The following is a 17,592-nucleotide window of genomic DNA, read 5'->3' on the forward strand; positions in this document are numbered from 1 at the left end:
GCCCCGCCTCCGAGCTCAGGCCTTGCTCAGTCGCTCTGACGCCCAGTGGACAAGCAATACGGAAGCTCCGCCCACGCACCTTTATGCGCAGGCTCTCCCGACTCGCACCGCCCGGGGAGTGAGGAGGATAAGTCCCTGTCATGGAGGACGCCGCAGCGCTCGGGAGGACCGAGGGGGTCCTTGAAAGGCAAGGACCGCAGCCAGCTGCAGGCCAGGGAGGTATGCGGGGCGGGAGTCAGCAAGGGGAAGTCAGCCCCCGCGAGGCAGCCGGTCTCGGGGCTCCGCGGGAGGCCGAGGGCGGGAGCTCACGGCCTGTGTTCCTGGCTGTGTGTCGCAGGAGCCCTGGTGGAGCTCACCCCGACCCCCGGCGGCCTGGCCCTGGTGAGCCCCTACCACACCCACCGGGCCGGGGACCCCTTAGACCTCGTGGCGCTCGCAGAGCAGGTGCAGAAGGTGAGGAGGCGCGACCGAGGCAGCGAATAACCGTCTTCGTTCACGTTGTGCTCAGCGTCTTTCGGCTCAGACCTCACTACCACCTAGGGTGGGGGTGGCAATTGCTCTTGTCTCCATTTTACAGACGAGTAAAGCCGACTGTCATTGTGAGTCGGTGGCCTGACTCGAATGACCTTCTGGGACCAAAAGCTCCTCTAACTGCAATTTGAGTGCCCATAATCTCCCTTCGTGGGAAGGTTGACACAACACGTTAGCGTTCATTATTTCATTTGCACTTTAGGACAGCCTTGTGAGGTAGGCAGTACAGAGTTATTCTTCCCATTTGACAAAGAAAAGTTCCCCAGGAAGTTTCAAGGTCTGCTTATTTTAAGCTGCTTCCCATAAGATCTTTGTTAACTGAGAGTTTAAACATCCAGCAGGGCAAGGACTCCAAGTTTAGTCCTTATTAAACATAGTATTCCCAAGCCCAGTGCTTTTATATGGATGGCCAAAATAAGTCAAGTAAGGAGGAAATGTGAAATAATGGAAAAAACACTGGAAGTTTGGACACCTGAGTATTAATCCCACTTTTGATACAAACTTGCAGTGCGACTTCAGGCAGATTACTTCTCTCTGAACCTCAACTATTTTATCTGTGAAGTGAAAGGTTTGAAGTAGGAGAGCTCCAAGATCTAAAGCTTTGTCATTATTCAATGAAAAACCAGATTCCTTCTTATCCCTTGTCAAGACTTCCAGTTGTACACCCTCTTCAGTGTGCACAGATGGAGGGTCCTGCTGTTTTAAAGATTATGATGGCCCCTTATCCCTGTATACGCTATCAGATTTGGCCTTGATTATGTTCCAAGGTGTTTGCTCAAAATTATTTAATGTGCTCAAATTCCCTCACGTCTTTCTTTTTCCCAATGATCCTAGAAATCCTTCGAATCCGTTTTTTTTTTAATTAAGAAAAATTCAGATACGTAGGAAAGCTGTTTTATTTATTTATTTATTTATTTTTATTTTATTTTATTTTTTGAGACGGAGTCTCGCTCTGTCGCCCAGGCTGGAGTGCAGTGGCCGGATCTCAGCTCACTGCAAGCTCCGCCTCCCGGGTTTATGCCATTCTCCTGCCTCAGCCTCCCGAGTAGCTGGGACTACAGGCGCCCGCCACCTCGCCCGGCTAGTTTTTTGTATTTTTTAGTAGAGACGGGGTTTCACCGTGTTAGCCCGGATGGTCTCGATCTCCTGACCTCGTGATCCGCGTGTCTCGGCCTCCCAAAGTGCTGGGATTACAAGTTTGAGCCACCGCGCCCGGCCAGGAAAGCTGTTTTAATTCAAAACTTGTGCTTTCTTCTTTTTGAAGAACTGGGGAGCAAAGTGCAACTTTTATGGATTAAGAGAATATGCTAATCAGATGACTATTATTGGGAGGGAGGTTGATAGGGACAGAATCTTGTGCACACAACATACTCATGTGCTATCGAATGACTATCTTGTTTGTTACAATGACCTGAACAGATGGAATAAAGAACAGTTTTTGCCTTTCATCCTATAATCTTGTGAAATACAGAAGATGCATTATTATGCTGCCTCTGTTTCCCCAATACAATCTGTATTTGAGGCCGGGCGCGGTGGCTCAAGCCTGTAATCCCAGCACTTTGGGAGGCCGAGACGGGCGGATCACGAGGTCAGGAGATCGAGACCATCCTGGCTAACACGGTGAAACCCCTCTCTACTAAAAACTACAAAAAAAAAAAACTAGCCGGGCGACGTGGCGGCGCCTGTAGTCCCAGCTACCCGGGAGGCTGAGACAGGAGAATGGCGTGAACCCGGGAGGCGGAGCTTGCAGTGAGCAGAGATCCGGCCACAGCACTCCAGCCTGGGTGACAGAGCGAGACTCCGTCTCAAAAAAAAAAAAAACAAAAAAAAAAACAATCTGTATTTGAGAAGCTGAAGAAAAAAAAAAACTTTAGAGACAAACAAATTGAATCAAACATATTTACTATCTAAAATGTACTTTTTGGCTAGGTGCCATGGCTCACATCTGTAATCCCAGCACTTTGGGAGGCCAAGGTGGGTGGATCATTTGAAGTCAGGAGCTCAAGACCAGCCTGGCCAACATGGTGAAACCCTGTGTCTACTAAAAGGTGTAGTGGCTCACGCCTGTAGTCCCAGCTACTCGGGAGGCTGAGGTGTGAGAATCGCTTGAGCCCAGGAGATAGAGGTTGCAGTAAGTCGAGATTGCACCACTGCACTCCAGAATCAGCGACAGAGTGAGACTCTTAAAAAAAAAAAAAAAAAAATGAGGCTGGGTGTGGCGACTCACGCCTGTAATCCTAGCACTTTGGGAGGCTGAGGCAGTAGGATTGCCTGAGCTCAGGAGTTGGAGACCAGCCTGGGCAACATGGTGAAACTCTGCCTCTACTAAAATACAAAAAATTATCTGGGCTTGGCGGTGTGTGAGCCAAGATCACATCACTGCACTCCAGCCTGGGCGACAGAGCGAGTCTTAAAAGAAAAAAAAAAAAAAAAAAAGGAACGGAGAGGGCAGGTCCAGTGGCTCACATTTGTAATCCCAGCACTTTGGGAGGCGGAGGCGGGCAGATCACGAGATCTGGAATTCAAGACCAGCCTGGCCAACATAGTGAAACCCCATCTCTACTAAAAAATACAAAAGGCCAGGCGCGGTGGCTCAAGCCTGTAATCCCAGCACTTTGGGGGGCCGAGACGGGCGGATCACGAGGTCAGGAGATCGAGACCATCCTGGCTAACACGATGAAACCCCGTCTCTACTAAAAAAATATAAAAAAATAGCAGGGCGAGGTGGCGGGCGCCTGTAGTCCCAGCTAATGGGAGGCTGAGGCAGGAGAATGGCGTAAACCCGGGAGGCGGAGCTTGCAGTGAGCTGAGATCCGGCCACTGCATTCCAGCCCGGGCGACAGAGCAAGACTCCGTCTCAAAAAAAAAAAAAAAAAAAAATACAAAAAATTAGCCGGGCGTGGTGGTAGGCGCCTGTAATCCCAGCTACTCAAGAGGCTGAGGCAGGAGAATCACTTGAACCCGGGAGGCGGAGGTTACAGTGAGTGGAGATTGTGCCACTGTACTCCAGCCTGGGCGACAGAGTGAGACTCCATCTCAAAAAAAAAAAAAAAAAAAAAAAAAAAAAAGTATTTTTTTTAGCAGGACTCACCCAGGTATTGGTGTATGTTCAGAAAGCTCAGGAGGCCTGATATTAAGGCATGAATTTTGGAATCAGACTGACCTGTGTTCAGATCCTTTACTGTTTATTATCTGTGAAACCTTGGACAGGTTGCCTCATGTCTGTGAGTCTTAATTGCTAAAATGAGAAAGTGAGGTTATCATCTCCAACTTCATAAAGGTGTTGTGAGAAGTAAATGAGATGAATGTAAAGGGCCTCAGAGTAGTTGAGGCTAGGGTTAGTGCTTAGTAGTTGTAGGTACTCTTCTCTTCCTTTATTTTTTATGAGGCTCTTTTGTTTTTAAGTTGTTCATGAAATATTTTGCATTTTTTGTTTTTTTCCTTTTTTTGGACCTCAGCCTAATCCATATTTTGCATTTTATATTAACTCTTCAAAACATAAATTCAAATTTTGTTTACGAGATTTACTGCTAGCACCTTAAAAAAAGGGAGGGTTATTATAAGGCTACCCCTAACCTGAAACTACCTTAGCTCTAGAAATACCTACTCTCTCTTTGGCCATATATGGCTCCTCCTTTCTTGCCTTTTTTTTTTTTTTTTTTTGAGACGGAGTTTCACTCTTGTTGCCCAGGCTGGAGTGCAGTGACGCCATCTTGGCTCACAGCAACCTCCGCCTCCCGGGTTCAAGCAATTGTCCTGCCTCAGCCTCCCGAGTAGCTGGGATTGTAGACATGTGCCACCGCGCCTGGCTAATTTTGTATTTTTAGTAGAGACAGAGTTTCTCCATGTTGGTCAGGCTGGTCTCGAACTCCCACCCTCCCGTGATCCACCAGCCACGGCCTCCCAAAGTGCTGGGATTACAGGTGTGAGCCACCGTGCCTGGGCTTTCATTCTTGGAACAAAATGCAAATTCTTTTACCGTGGGCTACAAGACGGCACGATCTGGTCTCTGCTCTCTTTTTTAACCCCGTTCTACACATTGCCTATCACTAACTACTCTTCAACTGCACTCGCCTCAAATGCCTGCAAACTTTTTTTCCCAGCTTTTCGCATGGTCGGTGCTCTCCTTTCATTTAGACCGAAGTCTAATGTTATATCCTTAGTGAGGCCTTCTTGTCTGAAGAAGGCCTTACCCTACCCCATCCAAATGACAGTATTATTAAATTGAATTCAAATACCTCTAGGCTACATATACTTTCCAATTCCCCACCACTCCCTATTATTAAACTTCATAAAAATGAAGTAGCTTTTCTACTTATTTGTTATCTTTAACCTGCTTCTATCACATAATTGTGATTATTTCCTTCATAATACTGCATTGTTATTATGAGTACATATAATATTAATTTTAATCATGTTTACTTTTTGGTATCTATTACTCACTGGAGCTGTGCTTTAAAATATGGTACCCACTAGCAACATTATGTCTGTTAAGCACTTGTGTTGTTAGTGTGGTTGAGGAACCAAATTTTATATTTTATTTGATTTTAATTCATTTGAATTTAAAAACAATAATTACTTCAAGTATTGGAACTCAAGTATATTGGAACAATTTGAGTATGTGAATCAACTTTTTCACATATAAATTTTATTAAGTCTAAATGCAGATGAAGTATTTCTGATGAAAATTTAGCATCCAAATTGAGATGTGCTGTGAGTACAAAATAAACACTGTATTTTGAAGGCTTGATATCAAATGCAAAATATGGATTAGACTGCAAAGGACCAAAAAAAGAAACAAAAACAAACGAAAAATGCAAAATATTTCATTAACAACTTAAAAATAGTGATTACATGTTAAAATGAACATGTTTTTGATATATTAGGTTAAGTAAAATGTGTTAGCTGGAGCACGGGGGCTCATGCCTGTAATCTCAGCACTTTGGGAGGCTGAGGCAGGCATATTACTTGAGGCCAGGAGTTCGAGGCCAGCCTGGCAAACATGGCCAAACCCTGTCTCTACTAAAAATACAAAAATTAGCCGGGCATGGTGACGCATGCCTGTGGTGCCAGCGACTCAGGAGGCTGAGGTATGAGATTCGCTTGAACCTAGGAGGCGGAGGTTGCAGTGAGCCACTGCACCACTGCACTCTAGCCTTCGTGACAGACCGAGACTCTGCCTCAAAAAAAAAAAAAAAAGTATTGTTAGAATTAATTTACTGTTAACGTGGCTACTAGAAAATTTGAATTTAAAATTTTATATGCGACTTGCCTCATGTTTCTGTTAAACTATATTAGACTTGACTTGCCATCTTAAAGGCAGGGATTTCTCTTTCCTGTTAACCAGTACACCCAGTGCCTAGTGTGGTGTCTGACACACAGTAGCTGCCTAATATACATCTGTGGGACAGATAAATGACTCAGTTTACTTGTATGGTTTCTGTTCACTCATAACACTGGTTTATACCTGAATTTTACCTTAAGACTCCTCAACTAACCAACAAATTTTCTTTAATATTTATTAGTTCAAGTTCTAGTTTCATTTCCTCATTTCTTTTCCTTAATTGTGTATAATCAGCTTTTCGTAAAAGTAAGCTGGAAATTTTTGACAGATTTCTATTGCCTGAGTGGTAATCCTTCCCAGCACATGAATTGATCACATTAGTCTCTCCTAACTTTGAGAATTTGATCTATTTTAAGAAATGTCCTGGCTGGGCGCAGTGGCTCACACCTGTAATCCTAGCGCTTTGGGAGGCTGAGGTGGGTGGATCACCTGAGGTCAGAAGTTTGAGACCAGCCTGGACAACATGGTGAAACCCTGCCTCTACTAAAAATACAAAAATTAGCTGGGCATGGTGGTGGGCATCTATAGTCCCAGCTACTCGGGTGGCTGAGATTAGAGAATCACTTGACTCCAGGAGGCACAGGTTGCAGTGAGCCGAGATCGTGCCATTGAGCTCCAGCCTGGACAGTAAGAGCGAAAACTCTGTCTGAAAAAAAAAAAAAATTCCATTGCCTTCAGTTGCACTTTGTGGCACATGACAGGCAGTGTTGTGTGCACATTATAACTCTGTTTCAGGTCCACATCATAATGCAGTCTTTTAAAATACGTTTTAAGTAATCATTAGAAATGCACACGTAAGTTAAAATTTAAGTAGTTGTGAGGTAAATAACTGAGGAAATGGTCAGATTAACACATACTTTCTCAGTTCTGGGGGTGTAGGGGTCACATAGAAAAACCCGAATACTTTCTGTGTGTATCTAGATTTCTACCTTAGCAGATGATAAGGGCCAGATCACAAGTGTCTTTTAATTATTTAAAATCCATTCCTGATTTCATAAGGGTTTAAACATGAGAAAATGGAGACCTGAGAAATGTGTGGTGTCTGTTAGGTAAAGAGCAGGAGGAAAAATGGATTGGTTGGAGGAGACGGTATATTCAATATATTTGGTAGCAGGAGAGAGAAAGAGAGAAGGCATGTTGGAGAACCAAATAAGTTCAGTGTAACTGCAGTTCATAGTGAAAGGGTGGAAAGCTATGGGAAATAGAAGAGAGCACTTAACTGTGGTGTGGAGTCATGTCAGGGTGGCCTTCTCATGACAGTGCTATCTGAATGGGGCCTCGGGATGAGTGGGAGGCTAGGGGGCAGTGGAGAGAATGGGAAAAATATTTTAGGCAGAAGCAAAATATTAACATAACCCTCTTCACTGGGATCCAGAAAAGAGCATCATAGAAGTCTTTTCTTCTTTCAACCCACAGTTTAGTTTTCTCTCACCTGTAGGCTGATGAATTCATCCGAGCAAATGCCACCAGCAAGCTGACAGTCATAGCTGAGCAAATCCAACATTTGCAGGAACAAGCCAGGAAGGTAAGGAATGACTGTTAGACAGGCTTTCATTTTCTTTATTTAGTTCTCAGGATTGGCTGAACTTGTTTATAATCATTGTGACTTTTTATGTCTTTAGTACCTCCTAGAAATGTAGAGGTGTTGAGTAAAATAGAAGGAATAAGCTTAAGAGGTTAAGTATAAGTTTTTGTTTGTTTGTTTTTGAGACAGAGTTTTGCTCTTGTTGCCCAGGCTGGAGTGTAGTGGCGTGGTCTCAGCTTACTTCAGCCTCCGCCTCCTCCCAGGTTCAAATGATTCTTCTGTCTCAGCCTCCCAAGTAGCTGGGATTACAGGTGTCCACCACCACACCCTGCTAACTTTTATATTTTTAGCAGAGATGGAGTTTCGCCATGTTGGCCAGGCCTGTCTTGAACTCCTGACCTCAGGTGATCCACCTGCCTCGGCCTCCCTTGTTTTGTTTTTTCCAGGAGAAGGTTCCATGAGGTAAAGCATTTTAACAGGGGAATATGTTTTCACTTATAAAAGAAATGTACTTAGCACAGAAAAATAGGAAAGAAACTTAAAAATTACCTGGAGTCATTAATGCTCAACATTTTGAAATATCTTTTTTTTTTTTTTGAGATAGGGTATCACTGTATCACCCAGGCTGGACTGCAGTGGTGCCGTCTCAGCTCACTGTAACCTCTGCCCCCTGGGCTAAAGTGATCCTCTTGCCTCAGCCTCCCAAGTAGTTGGGAGTACAGGCATATGCCACCAGACCTGGCTAATTTTTTGTATTTTTAGTAGAGACAGGGTTTTGCCATGTTGCCCAAGCTGGTCTCCTGAGTTCAAGTGATCCACCTGCCATGGCCTCCCAAAGTGCTAGGATTACAGGCATGAATCACTGTGCCTGGCTTGAAATACAATTTTTTAAAGCCTTTTTTACAGCATAGCAGCATAGTCTAATTTTTGTTTCTTCTGAGTTATCTGGATCTTAAAAGTGATTCATTGCTATTGGGGACCAAGATCCTAAGCACTGAACGGTTTTCAAATTTTAATTGGGATGATCACTGAATATGGGTGCCCGTTATCTCCAATACCTAATTCGTTACATATCTGTGATTCATAGGTACTGGAAGATGCTCACAGAGATGCCGACCTGCACCATGTAGCTTGTAATATGGTGAAAAAACCTGGCAACATTTACTACCTCTATAAACGGGAGAGTGGTCAGCAGTATTTTTCCATCATTTCTCCAAAGGTAAGAACATACATTGTTTGCCCAAAAATCTACTCCAGCCTCTGAGAAATTCTTGGTATATGTGTGAAAAATGTAGACATGTGGATTGGTATATGGTTTCTTAGAAAGCTGGGGGTGATGTGAGCCCAGACATGACTATAAAAAATATAACTGTGCTTAAATTATTTCACTCATTTTCTCAAGGGAGGGATCTGATGTGTAAGGTAACTGCTTTCCAAAGATTGTTCTGACTGGTATGAAGTGAAAAGCCAAAAAAGAGATTGTGGCATAATTAGGAAATGAGCTCAGTTTGTTTACCACCCACCCTGATGGGAACTGCCTCCTTTGCCTTCTCTAGGAATGGGGAACAAGTTGTCCACATGACTTCCTTGGTGCCTACAAGCTACAGCATGACTTGTCCTGGACTCCGTATGAGGACATTGAGAAGCAAGATGCTAAAATCAGCATGATGGACAAGTTGCTAAGCCAGTCAGTGGCCCTGCCTCCATGCACTGAACCCAACTTCCAGGGACTGACTCACTGAGAGTGGGCTCTGACAAACAGCTCTCACAGGACCCGGCTGTCACCTCCTTGTTGACCCCATTGTTATCTTGAGAATTGAGGACACGTAGGTGAATCACAGACTTCTTGGAAAGAGACCCTGTGGGAATGTAAATGCTGTCATTATGACTTTTAATTGGGATGGTAATAATCATTGAGACAGAGTCACTGTCTTTCGGGATCCTTTCTGGACCACAGATACCCAAGTCAGTCAGTTTCAGAGTATTGGCCAATGTACTTTCCTTCTTCCTCTCCATCACTTCTTCCCTTAAGTTAAAGTGTTAGAGAAGACTTTCTTCTTCCCATAAAAAGGTTGGTGGATCGTTTTCCAGAGAGAACTGTTTTCAGTCTTTTTTTTTTTTTTTTTTTTAATAACTGGTAGTATTTAACATTGGGGTTGAGGCTGTCTCACAGTTGGTGCAACTCCAGTTTAAAATTCATCTGGGAACGAGAATGTTGGGTAATGGAGGGTGATTAAAACCCACCCTCCCCCCCAAAAAAACCACTTGGCTTGGCTGGACCAGAGAGTGTGTGATTCTGGGATTGCTGTGCTGTTGATGAGGTTTGTCTTGCCCCTTTTGCCTCGCTGCCTTGCTAGAGTGAATGAGAATCTGAGGCAGCAGCAAAGGCCAGGTTTGGGGAGAGTCAACTTTGAAACTCACAAATTTTAGACTTGGAAGAGACGTTGGATGCTGCCACTAATCATTATAGAATCCACTGTGTAGTCTCCCAAGGAGGAGCTCCCAGGCTCAGCCACCTGCAGCAGAACAAACCCATTTAAATGACTACTTAAAAATACTGTGGAAGAGAGTATGGCAGTCGAGTGAGAAACAAGAAAAACAGCCAAATTGTTGACTGTGAGTTAACTCAGATTGAAATTCATTTTGACAAGAATTATTCAAGAACTTAAGAGCCTTTGGCAAAATTACTGTAGTTCTTATTCCCACTAGGCTGTTGTAGGACTCTACCTTCTTTCCTGTCTGTTTGGTGGAATTAGCTAAGTTTATGGATTATTTAGCATGGCTATAATCTATTGCAATATGCTGTAAAAGGACGGAGAGATGTGTCCTTGAGCTGACAATTGTCCAAGTTTCTGTCTAGGAATGGATGTTCCTTATGCTGATCTACTTGGTAATACCCTCCCCCCGCCCCATTATTCATGGTCTGTCCTCATAAACTGCATTTCTTGTGAGCTGTAAATGGTCCACTTAAGGCCTTGCACAGGATGGGGCTAGAATCTAACAAGCTCACTCAGATGACACTTGGTCGCTCGGTTCACATGGGAATGTTCTTTGGACTCAGCAGCAGAGGTCTTTTGCTGGGGTGCTGCAGAGTCGGAGGGAGGAGACATTAGTAGTACAGCAGTGGAGTCTGACTACAGAAAGTTTCCCAGGTTTTCAGAAGGTTCTCACCTGCATGATGATGACACATTTTGAATAGGTACTTCATGAGTTATCAGATAAACAAATTACTACAAACTTAATGGTTTAAAGCAACACCCATTTATTTCAGAGCTTATAGGTTAGGAGTTCAGGCATCATTTCATTGGGTCCTGTGCTTCACGGTTTCTCTGAAACCCTGTAAGGCTGAAATCAAGTTATTGGTCAGGGCTGTTCTCATTTGAAGGCCTGACTGGGGAAGGATCTGCTCCCAAGCTCACTTATATTGTTAGCAGAATTTCTTTTCTTTTCTTTTTTTTTTGTTTTTTGTTTTTTGAGACAGAGTCTCACTGTGTTGCCAGGCCTGAGTGCAGTGGCTCAATCTCAGCTTACCGCAACCTCCGCCTCCTGGTTCAAGCGATTCTCCTGCCAAATAGCTGGCATTACAAGCACACGCCACCATGCCCAGCTAATTTTTTTATTTTTAGTAGAGACAGGGTTTCACCATGTTGGCCAGGAGGTCTCGATCTCTTGACCTCATGATCCACCTGCCTCAGCCTCCCAAAGTGCTGGTGCTTGAGCCACCGCACCGGGCTTGTTGACAACCCTCAAGGGTTGCTGGCTTCAGGGGTTCCACTAGCTGACTGTTGGCTGGAGGTTGCCCTCACTTCTTGCCACACGAGCCTCTACAACATGGCAGCTTTCTTAAGCAAAGTAAGCAAAGATTAGAGTCTGCTAGCCAGATGGAAGTTATAGTCTCATGATCACAGAAGTGACATTTCATCACCTTTGCTGTAATCTGTTGGTTGGAAGCAAGTCACTAGGCCAGCCCATATTCAAGGGAGGGAGTTATACAAAGGCATGTATACCAGAAGGCAGACATCACTGAATCATCGAACAGATCCTAGAATCTATCTGCCACAGGGCTCAGTTGAGAAGAAGAAAGGAAAGTTCTGGGTAAAAAAGGCAATATTACAAAGTGGTTAACTGTGATGGTGTCAGAGTCACAGATCTGCACTTGACTCGCAACTCTGACAAGACAGCCTCCCAGCTGGCATTCCTGCTTCCTCCTCTATCCCCTCTCCAATCCATTCTGCATGCAGTCATCAGCTTGATCATTTGAAAATGCAAATCTCCCTCACTCTTGACATTTCCTTACCTCAAGAGCGGGACAGCAGTGATTGAAAAGAGAGAAACTTCCTTTTGTTCAGTAAGATGTACTCCCTGCACTGACCACCAAGGGGTGGCATTGCTCTTTCCTGGTTAAGCCAGTTACCACACTTGGGAAGGGCTAGTGGCAATGTGAGGTGATTTGGGGCACCTCAGAATGGGAAACTAGGACCCAGTGATTATATACAGTAATCACTTTTCATTTACCCATCCATCCATTCACCTGATAATTTCATTAGTATGAAGTGCCTTCTAGGTTCCAGGTTCTGGGGAATAATAGAGCTGAATAAGAAATCACTATTTCCAAGGAGCTCACAGTATGGTAGGGAAGGAAACAAGTTAACAACTCCAAGAGGCTCTAAGAAGGGGTGTGATAGAAGTACGTGTGGAATACTATGGAGCTCCGGGGAGGGGTTCCTTATTGAGCTTGGAGAATTTGGGAAGACTCTTGGAGGAGCTGATGCCTGCTTGGTGTTGAAAACCATACAAGTGGCCGGGCGCGGTGGCTCAAGCCTGTAATCCCAGCACTTTGGGAGGCCGAGACAGGCGGATCACGAGGTCAGGAGATCGAGACCATCCTGGCTAATACGGTGAAACCCTGTCTCTACTTAAAAATACAAAAAACTAGCCGGGCGACGAGGCGGGCGCCTGTAGTCCCAGCTACTCGGGAGGCTGAGGCAGGAGAATGGCGTAAACCCGGGAGGCGGAGCTTGCAGTAAGCTGAGATCCGGCCACTGCACTCCAGCCTGGGTGGCAGAGCAAGACTCCGTCTCAAAAAAAAAAAAAAAAAAGCCATACAAGTTAGAACTTTCTGGAGGCTCCAATTGCCCTTTCATAGGAAGTTTGTCTTTTGGGGGTTGGGGTAGGGTTCATTTTTGGATGGAGTTTATTTGTGAATGAAGAAAGGGACATCAATTTAAGCCATATCAACCAAAGCAGTCCTGGTCACAAGGAGGGGTGGAGTGAGATATGTCCTGGCTAGAAAATCCTTGTGTTTAAAAGCTAGGAGATAGATGAAGAGGGGAAAGAAAAAACATTCCAGACAAAAAATAACATGGAAGGGACATTGACTAGAAGTGATACGACATGTGGGGAATTGCAGCCAGTTAAACAGGAGAATATGGATTATTATTATTAGGGGCTATGGGAGAAGAACTAATGGAAGGATTTGGGTAGGTTGGTAATATTGGCCATTAGAAACATTATTTTGGCAGCAGAGGCTGGGTAGAGGGAAGACAGGAGCTTCCATCCCTAATCAAGGCAAGGGATGATGGGAGTCTGAACTAAGCAGTGGTAGAATGAGAGGGCCTGTATTTCACCAATTGCAAGGTGTACTTCCCCCCCCCCCCAACATTTTGGTATCTCAAACCTGGACACTTCTAAAAGTCAGTGGCATGTCACAGTTTAAGTGGAATTTCTTCTTAGAGCTACATAAAAGGATCAGAACAGATAGCATCTTACATTTGATGAAGCATGGCACATTGAAAGTACAATCAATTGCCATCTTGTTAATAAAATGTCAGAGGGATAAGAAAGACTCTTAGATGATGCTTGAATTCAAGCATTTCTGGCTTGAGTGTCTGCAATGAATAGTGGGGATCCACTCAACAAAATTTGCAGGAGGAGGAGGACATCCCTGTTATTTCCCGGAATAATCAGTGATATTCTGTGATATTGATAATCTACCTCGTTGGCCCTTCCCAAGTTACTGGGTGTGAGTAACAGTTGACTGTAGCTCCCTTTCTCCACCCTAGTGCTCTGGAAGGAGGAAAGGAGAGCTGGCTTGTATCTTTCTTTCTCAAGTTATCAGTCCACAAACATGAAGAGTATTAGTGTTACAGATACAAAGATGATAAGTACTGTCTAGTGAGTCTTTATTCTGCTAAGTGTATCCATTATCTCTTTTAATCTTCACATAACCCACCATCGATGATGTATATAGTATTCTTATGTTACAGAGCAGAAGCATCGAAACTGGCCCATGGTTATACAGATGGGAAGTGGTAGAGGTCAGATTCAGACACAGTCCTGTTTGAGTCTGATCATAACCTTAATCCTGTTTGGGCCAATTAAGACAGTCATAAAGGATTTCAGTATAGAGCTATAAAGAAGTTAAATCACAAAAGTGATTAAGTACGGTTTTTTTGTTTTTGTTTTTGTTTTTTTGAGACAGTCTCACTGTGTTACTCAGGCTGGAGAGCAGTGGCTTAATCATAGCTTACTGCAGCCTTGAACCCCTGGGCTTAAGCGATCCTCCTGCCTTAGCCTCCCCAGTAGCTAGGAATACAGGTATGCACCAATACGTCCAGCTAATTAAAAAATTTTTTTTGTAGAGATGAGGACTCACCATGTTGCCCAGGCTGGTCTCAAATTCCTGGCCTCAAGCAGAATAAGATGTTTATGTGAGATACTACCGGAGTAGTTCACTTGAGCGTTTAGTGATAGGTATGTAGAGGATGTATATCAAGGTATGTAGAGGATGTATATCAAGGTATGTAGAGGATGTATATCAAGGTATGTAGAGGATGTATATCAAGGTATAGAGAAGTTAAGTAACTTATTTAAGGTCATACAACTTATAAGCAATTGAGCCCATATCTCTGGCATTAAAGCCTGGATATAGAACTTTAAGGAGCTGGAGCTTGGGAGGAGGGAACTACAATGTGCCTGGAAAAATTTCATTTCTGTAGTCTTAAACAGCTTTTGATTGAGTGGAGCAGTCTGTACTTGAAAGCTTTTTTCTTCATTTTGATTTGTACTATTATCATCTCCTGCTTTTCTCTACTTCACTGACTGTACCTTTTCTGTGTCCTGATTCTCCTCTTCCTAACATCTACATTCTGAGGCCAAGCTTGTGGCCCTGTCCTCTTTATCTCTACTAAGTTGTCTAATCCATTCCCCAGGCTTTAAATGCCGTCCACCCACTGCTGACTCGCATACATACCTCCAACCCTCATCAGTCCCCAAGTTTCATGCACACTTGTTTGTCCAGCAGCCTTACTTGCTATCTTCACTTGACTTGTAGTCATTACAAATTTAACGTGTCCAAATCTAAACTCTTGAGTTCATCCTCAAAACCTGTTTCACCACCAGGCCTCTCTCTTTCCGTCAGCACCTGTCTCACATTGTTGTAGCAGCCAAGAGCCCAAGTCATTCTTGATTCTTCTTGTTCTCCCCATACCAGTCAGCAGTCCCAGCTCTGCCTTCAAAATGTATCCCAAATGTGACTGCTTCTCTTCTCCTCACCCCTTTCCCCCTTAGTCCAAGCCACCAACATGTCCAGCCTGGACAATGCAGTAATTCCTAACTTGTCTCCCTGCTTCCACAGAGATTGTCAACATCATCTTTTGAAACTACAAACCAGATCACACCTCTGTTAAAAAAAAAAAAAAATCCCAGAGTTTCTCATTTCTTCCTTAGATTCTATGTGATTTGCCACTCTCAGGACTCAGCATGTTCCGGCTTTGCTGACCTTGCTGTTCTTCCCACACACCAAGCTCATTGCTGCTAATTTGCATTTGCTGTCTCATCTGCTTGGAGCATTGCCTCCAAGATCTTTGCAGGTTTGTGTCTACTCATCCTTTAGGTCCTTGCTGAAATACCACTTCCCTGATTACCCTATCAGAAATAGCAACCCTTCTCACATTAAAGTGGTTCTGATTCTGCTTTGTTTTCCACAGCACTTAGCACAACCAGAAATGATGTGTGTTTTGCTTCTGTTTATAAGTTCTGTGATTATAAGTTCTGTGAGGACAGAGACTGTCTTTGTCTTGTTTCCTGCTGTCTCTAGCATCTAAAATAGTGCCTGGCGCAGGATAAATACTCTTAATAATGAATAAGTAAGTGGGCCAGGCATGGTAGCTCATGCCTGTCATCCCAGCACTTTGGGAGGCCAAGGCAGGCAGATCATTTGAGGTCAGGAGTTTGAGACCAGCCTGGCCACCATGGTGAAACCCCCATCTCTACTAAAAATATAAAAATTAGTCAAGTGTGGTGGCGGGCACCTGTAATCCAGGCTACTCAGGAGACTGAGGCACAAGAATTGCTTGAACCCGGGAGGCGGAGGTTGCAGTGAGCCAAGATTGCGCCACTGCACTCCAGCCTGGGTGACAGAGTGAGACTCCACTTCAAAAAAAAAAAAAAAAAAAAGAATAAATCAAGTAAATCAATGGACGGATATCTGTAGCTCAGTACCTATATCCTGCAAAGGATCCAAGTCAATGCAGTTAATAGAAGTATAATGTGAGCCACATGTGTGATCTAAATTTTTCCAGTAGCTACATCAGAAAGTAAAAAGTGAAATTAACTTTAAGAATACATTTTATCACAGGGTGCAGTGGCTCATGCCTATAATCTCAGCAGTTTGGGGCTCTGAGGCAGGAGGATCACTTGAGCCTAAGAGTTCAAGACGAGCCTGGCCAACATAGGGAGATCTCATCTCTACAAAAAATACAAACATTAGCCAGGCATGGTGGCGTGTGCCTGTGGTCCCAGCTACTTGGGAGGCTGAGGTGGGAGGATTGCTTGAACCCAGGAGGTCAAAGCTGCTTTGAGCTATGATCATGTCACTGCATTCCAACTTGAGTGACAGAGTAAGACCCTGTCTCAATAAATAAATAAATACATTTTATCTAACCCAGCATATCCAAACTATTAGCATTTCAACAAATGACTAAAAAAAAATTATTTTACATTCTTTTTTAATCTAAGTATTCAAACTTTGGTATGTATTTTATACTTACAGCACATCTCATTCAGACTAGCCACGTTTCAAGTGCTCAGTAGCCACTTGTGGCTACTGGCTACCGTATTAGCACAAGTATAAGTAGCCTAACTTACTGTTTCTGTTCTGTACTTCCTGTGAGATCCAGAATGAGGAAAGCTGGAAACTTCTGGTAGGGGGTTCTTTCTTAGCTACCCTGCTTCCTTCCTTTCTCCTGAAGGAAACTTTGGGGATGTCCAGGCTGACAGATATATGATCCTATCCTTAGATTAATAATGCTAATAATTGAGCTTCTACTCTGTGCCAAGCATATAATTTCATTTAATTCTGACAACAATCCCATTTTACAGATTAGGAAACAGGTTCAGAAAAAGTAACTTGTTCACATTTATACATCTGGTAAGTGTTAGCACTGGAATGTAAACTTGGTTTAAAGGTAAGCTGGTATAATCATTATGCTACAATTTTTAATTTGCCACTCTTTTTTTTTTTTTTTCGAGATAGAGTCTCGCTTTGTTGCCCAGGCTAGAGTGCAGTGATGCAATCTCGGCTCACTGCAGCCTCCACCTCCTGAGTTCAAGCAGTTCTTCTGCCTCAGCCTCCCAAGTAGCTGGGACTACAGGCACGCACCACCACGCCTGGCTAATTTTTTTTTTTTTTTTTTGTATTTTTAGTAGAGAGGGGGTTTCACCATGTTGGCTAGGATGGTTTTGATCTCCTGATCTCGTGATCTGCCCGCCCCAGCCTCCCAAAGTGCTGGGATTATAGGCGTGAGCCACCGCACCAGGCTAATTTGCCACTTTAATGGGCCACATGGCAGGGAGCAATGAAGAGAAACACATAGATGATCAAAGGAAGCTGGCCTGACTCAGACTGGGGTGTGTAGCACACCTTTTGTCGCGTCCACCTGGTTTCTCACACACCCTAGGTCTGACTTTGGTATCGCTGTTTTCAGGTCTCAGCTCCACTAATTATTAATGGTGTATTCTCCAGTAGAATCAGCTGTCTGATCCCCTATTTCCTCTTCTGTAGGACGGGAATGCTAACACTAACCTCAGGGTAGCTGAGAAGTTCCAGTGAGATGATGAGAATGTCTGTACAACATGTAGCCCAGCACTTGCTGCCTGGTGTTCCCTTCAGAACATGCTCGGTCTTGCACTC

At 43.9% G+C, this 17,592-nt stretch overlaps 1 protein-coding gene across 1 annotated transcript; it reads left to right on the forward strand.

Moving 5' to 3' along the window:
- Window positions 1-98: 98 nt before the first annotated feature.
- On the forward strand, window positions 99-10,351 carry C12H1orf50 (chromosome 12 C1orf50 homolog). Its single transcript, XM_010371844.2, has 5 exons — window positions 99-219; window positions 338-453; window positions 7,314-7,400; window positions 8,488-8,619; window positions 8,957-10,351. The coding sequence occupies exons 1-5, from the start codon at window positions 141-143 to the stop codon at window positions 9,140-9,142; spliced, it is 600 nt and encodes a 199-aa protein (XP_010370146.1). The 5' UTR covers window positions 99-140; the 3' UTR covers window positions 9,143-10,351.
- The last annotated feature ends 7,241 nt before the right edge of the window (window positions 10,352-17,592 follow it).

The sequence above is a fragment of the Rhinopithecus roxellana genome, chromosome 12 (genome assembly GCF_007565055.1).
Source record: "Rhinopithecus roxellana isolate Shanxi Qingling chromosome 12, ASM756505v1, whole genome shotgun sequence".
NCBI classification, from domain to species: domain Eukaryota; kingdom Metazoa; phylum Chordata; class Mammalia; order Primates; family Cercopithecidae; genus Rhinopithecus; species Rhinopithecus roxellana.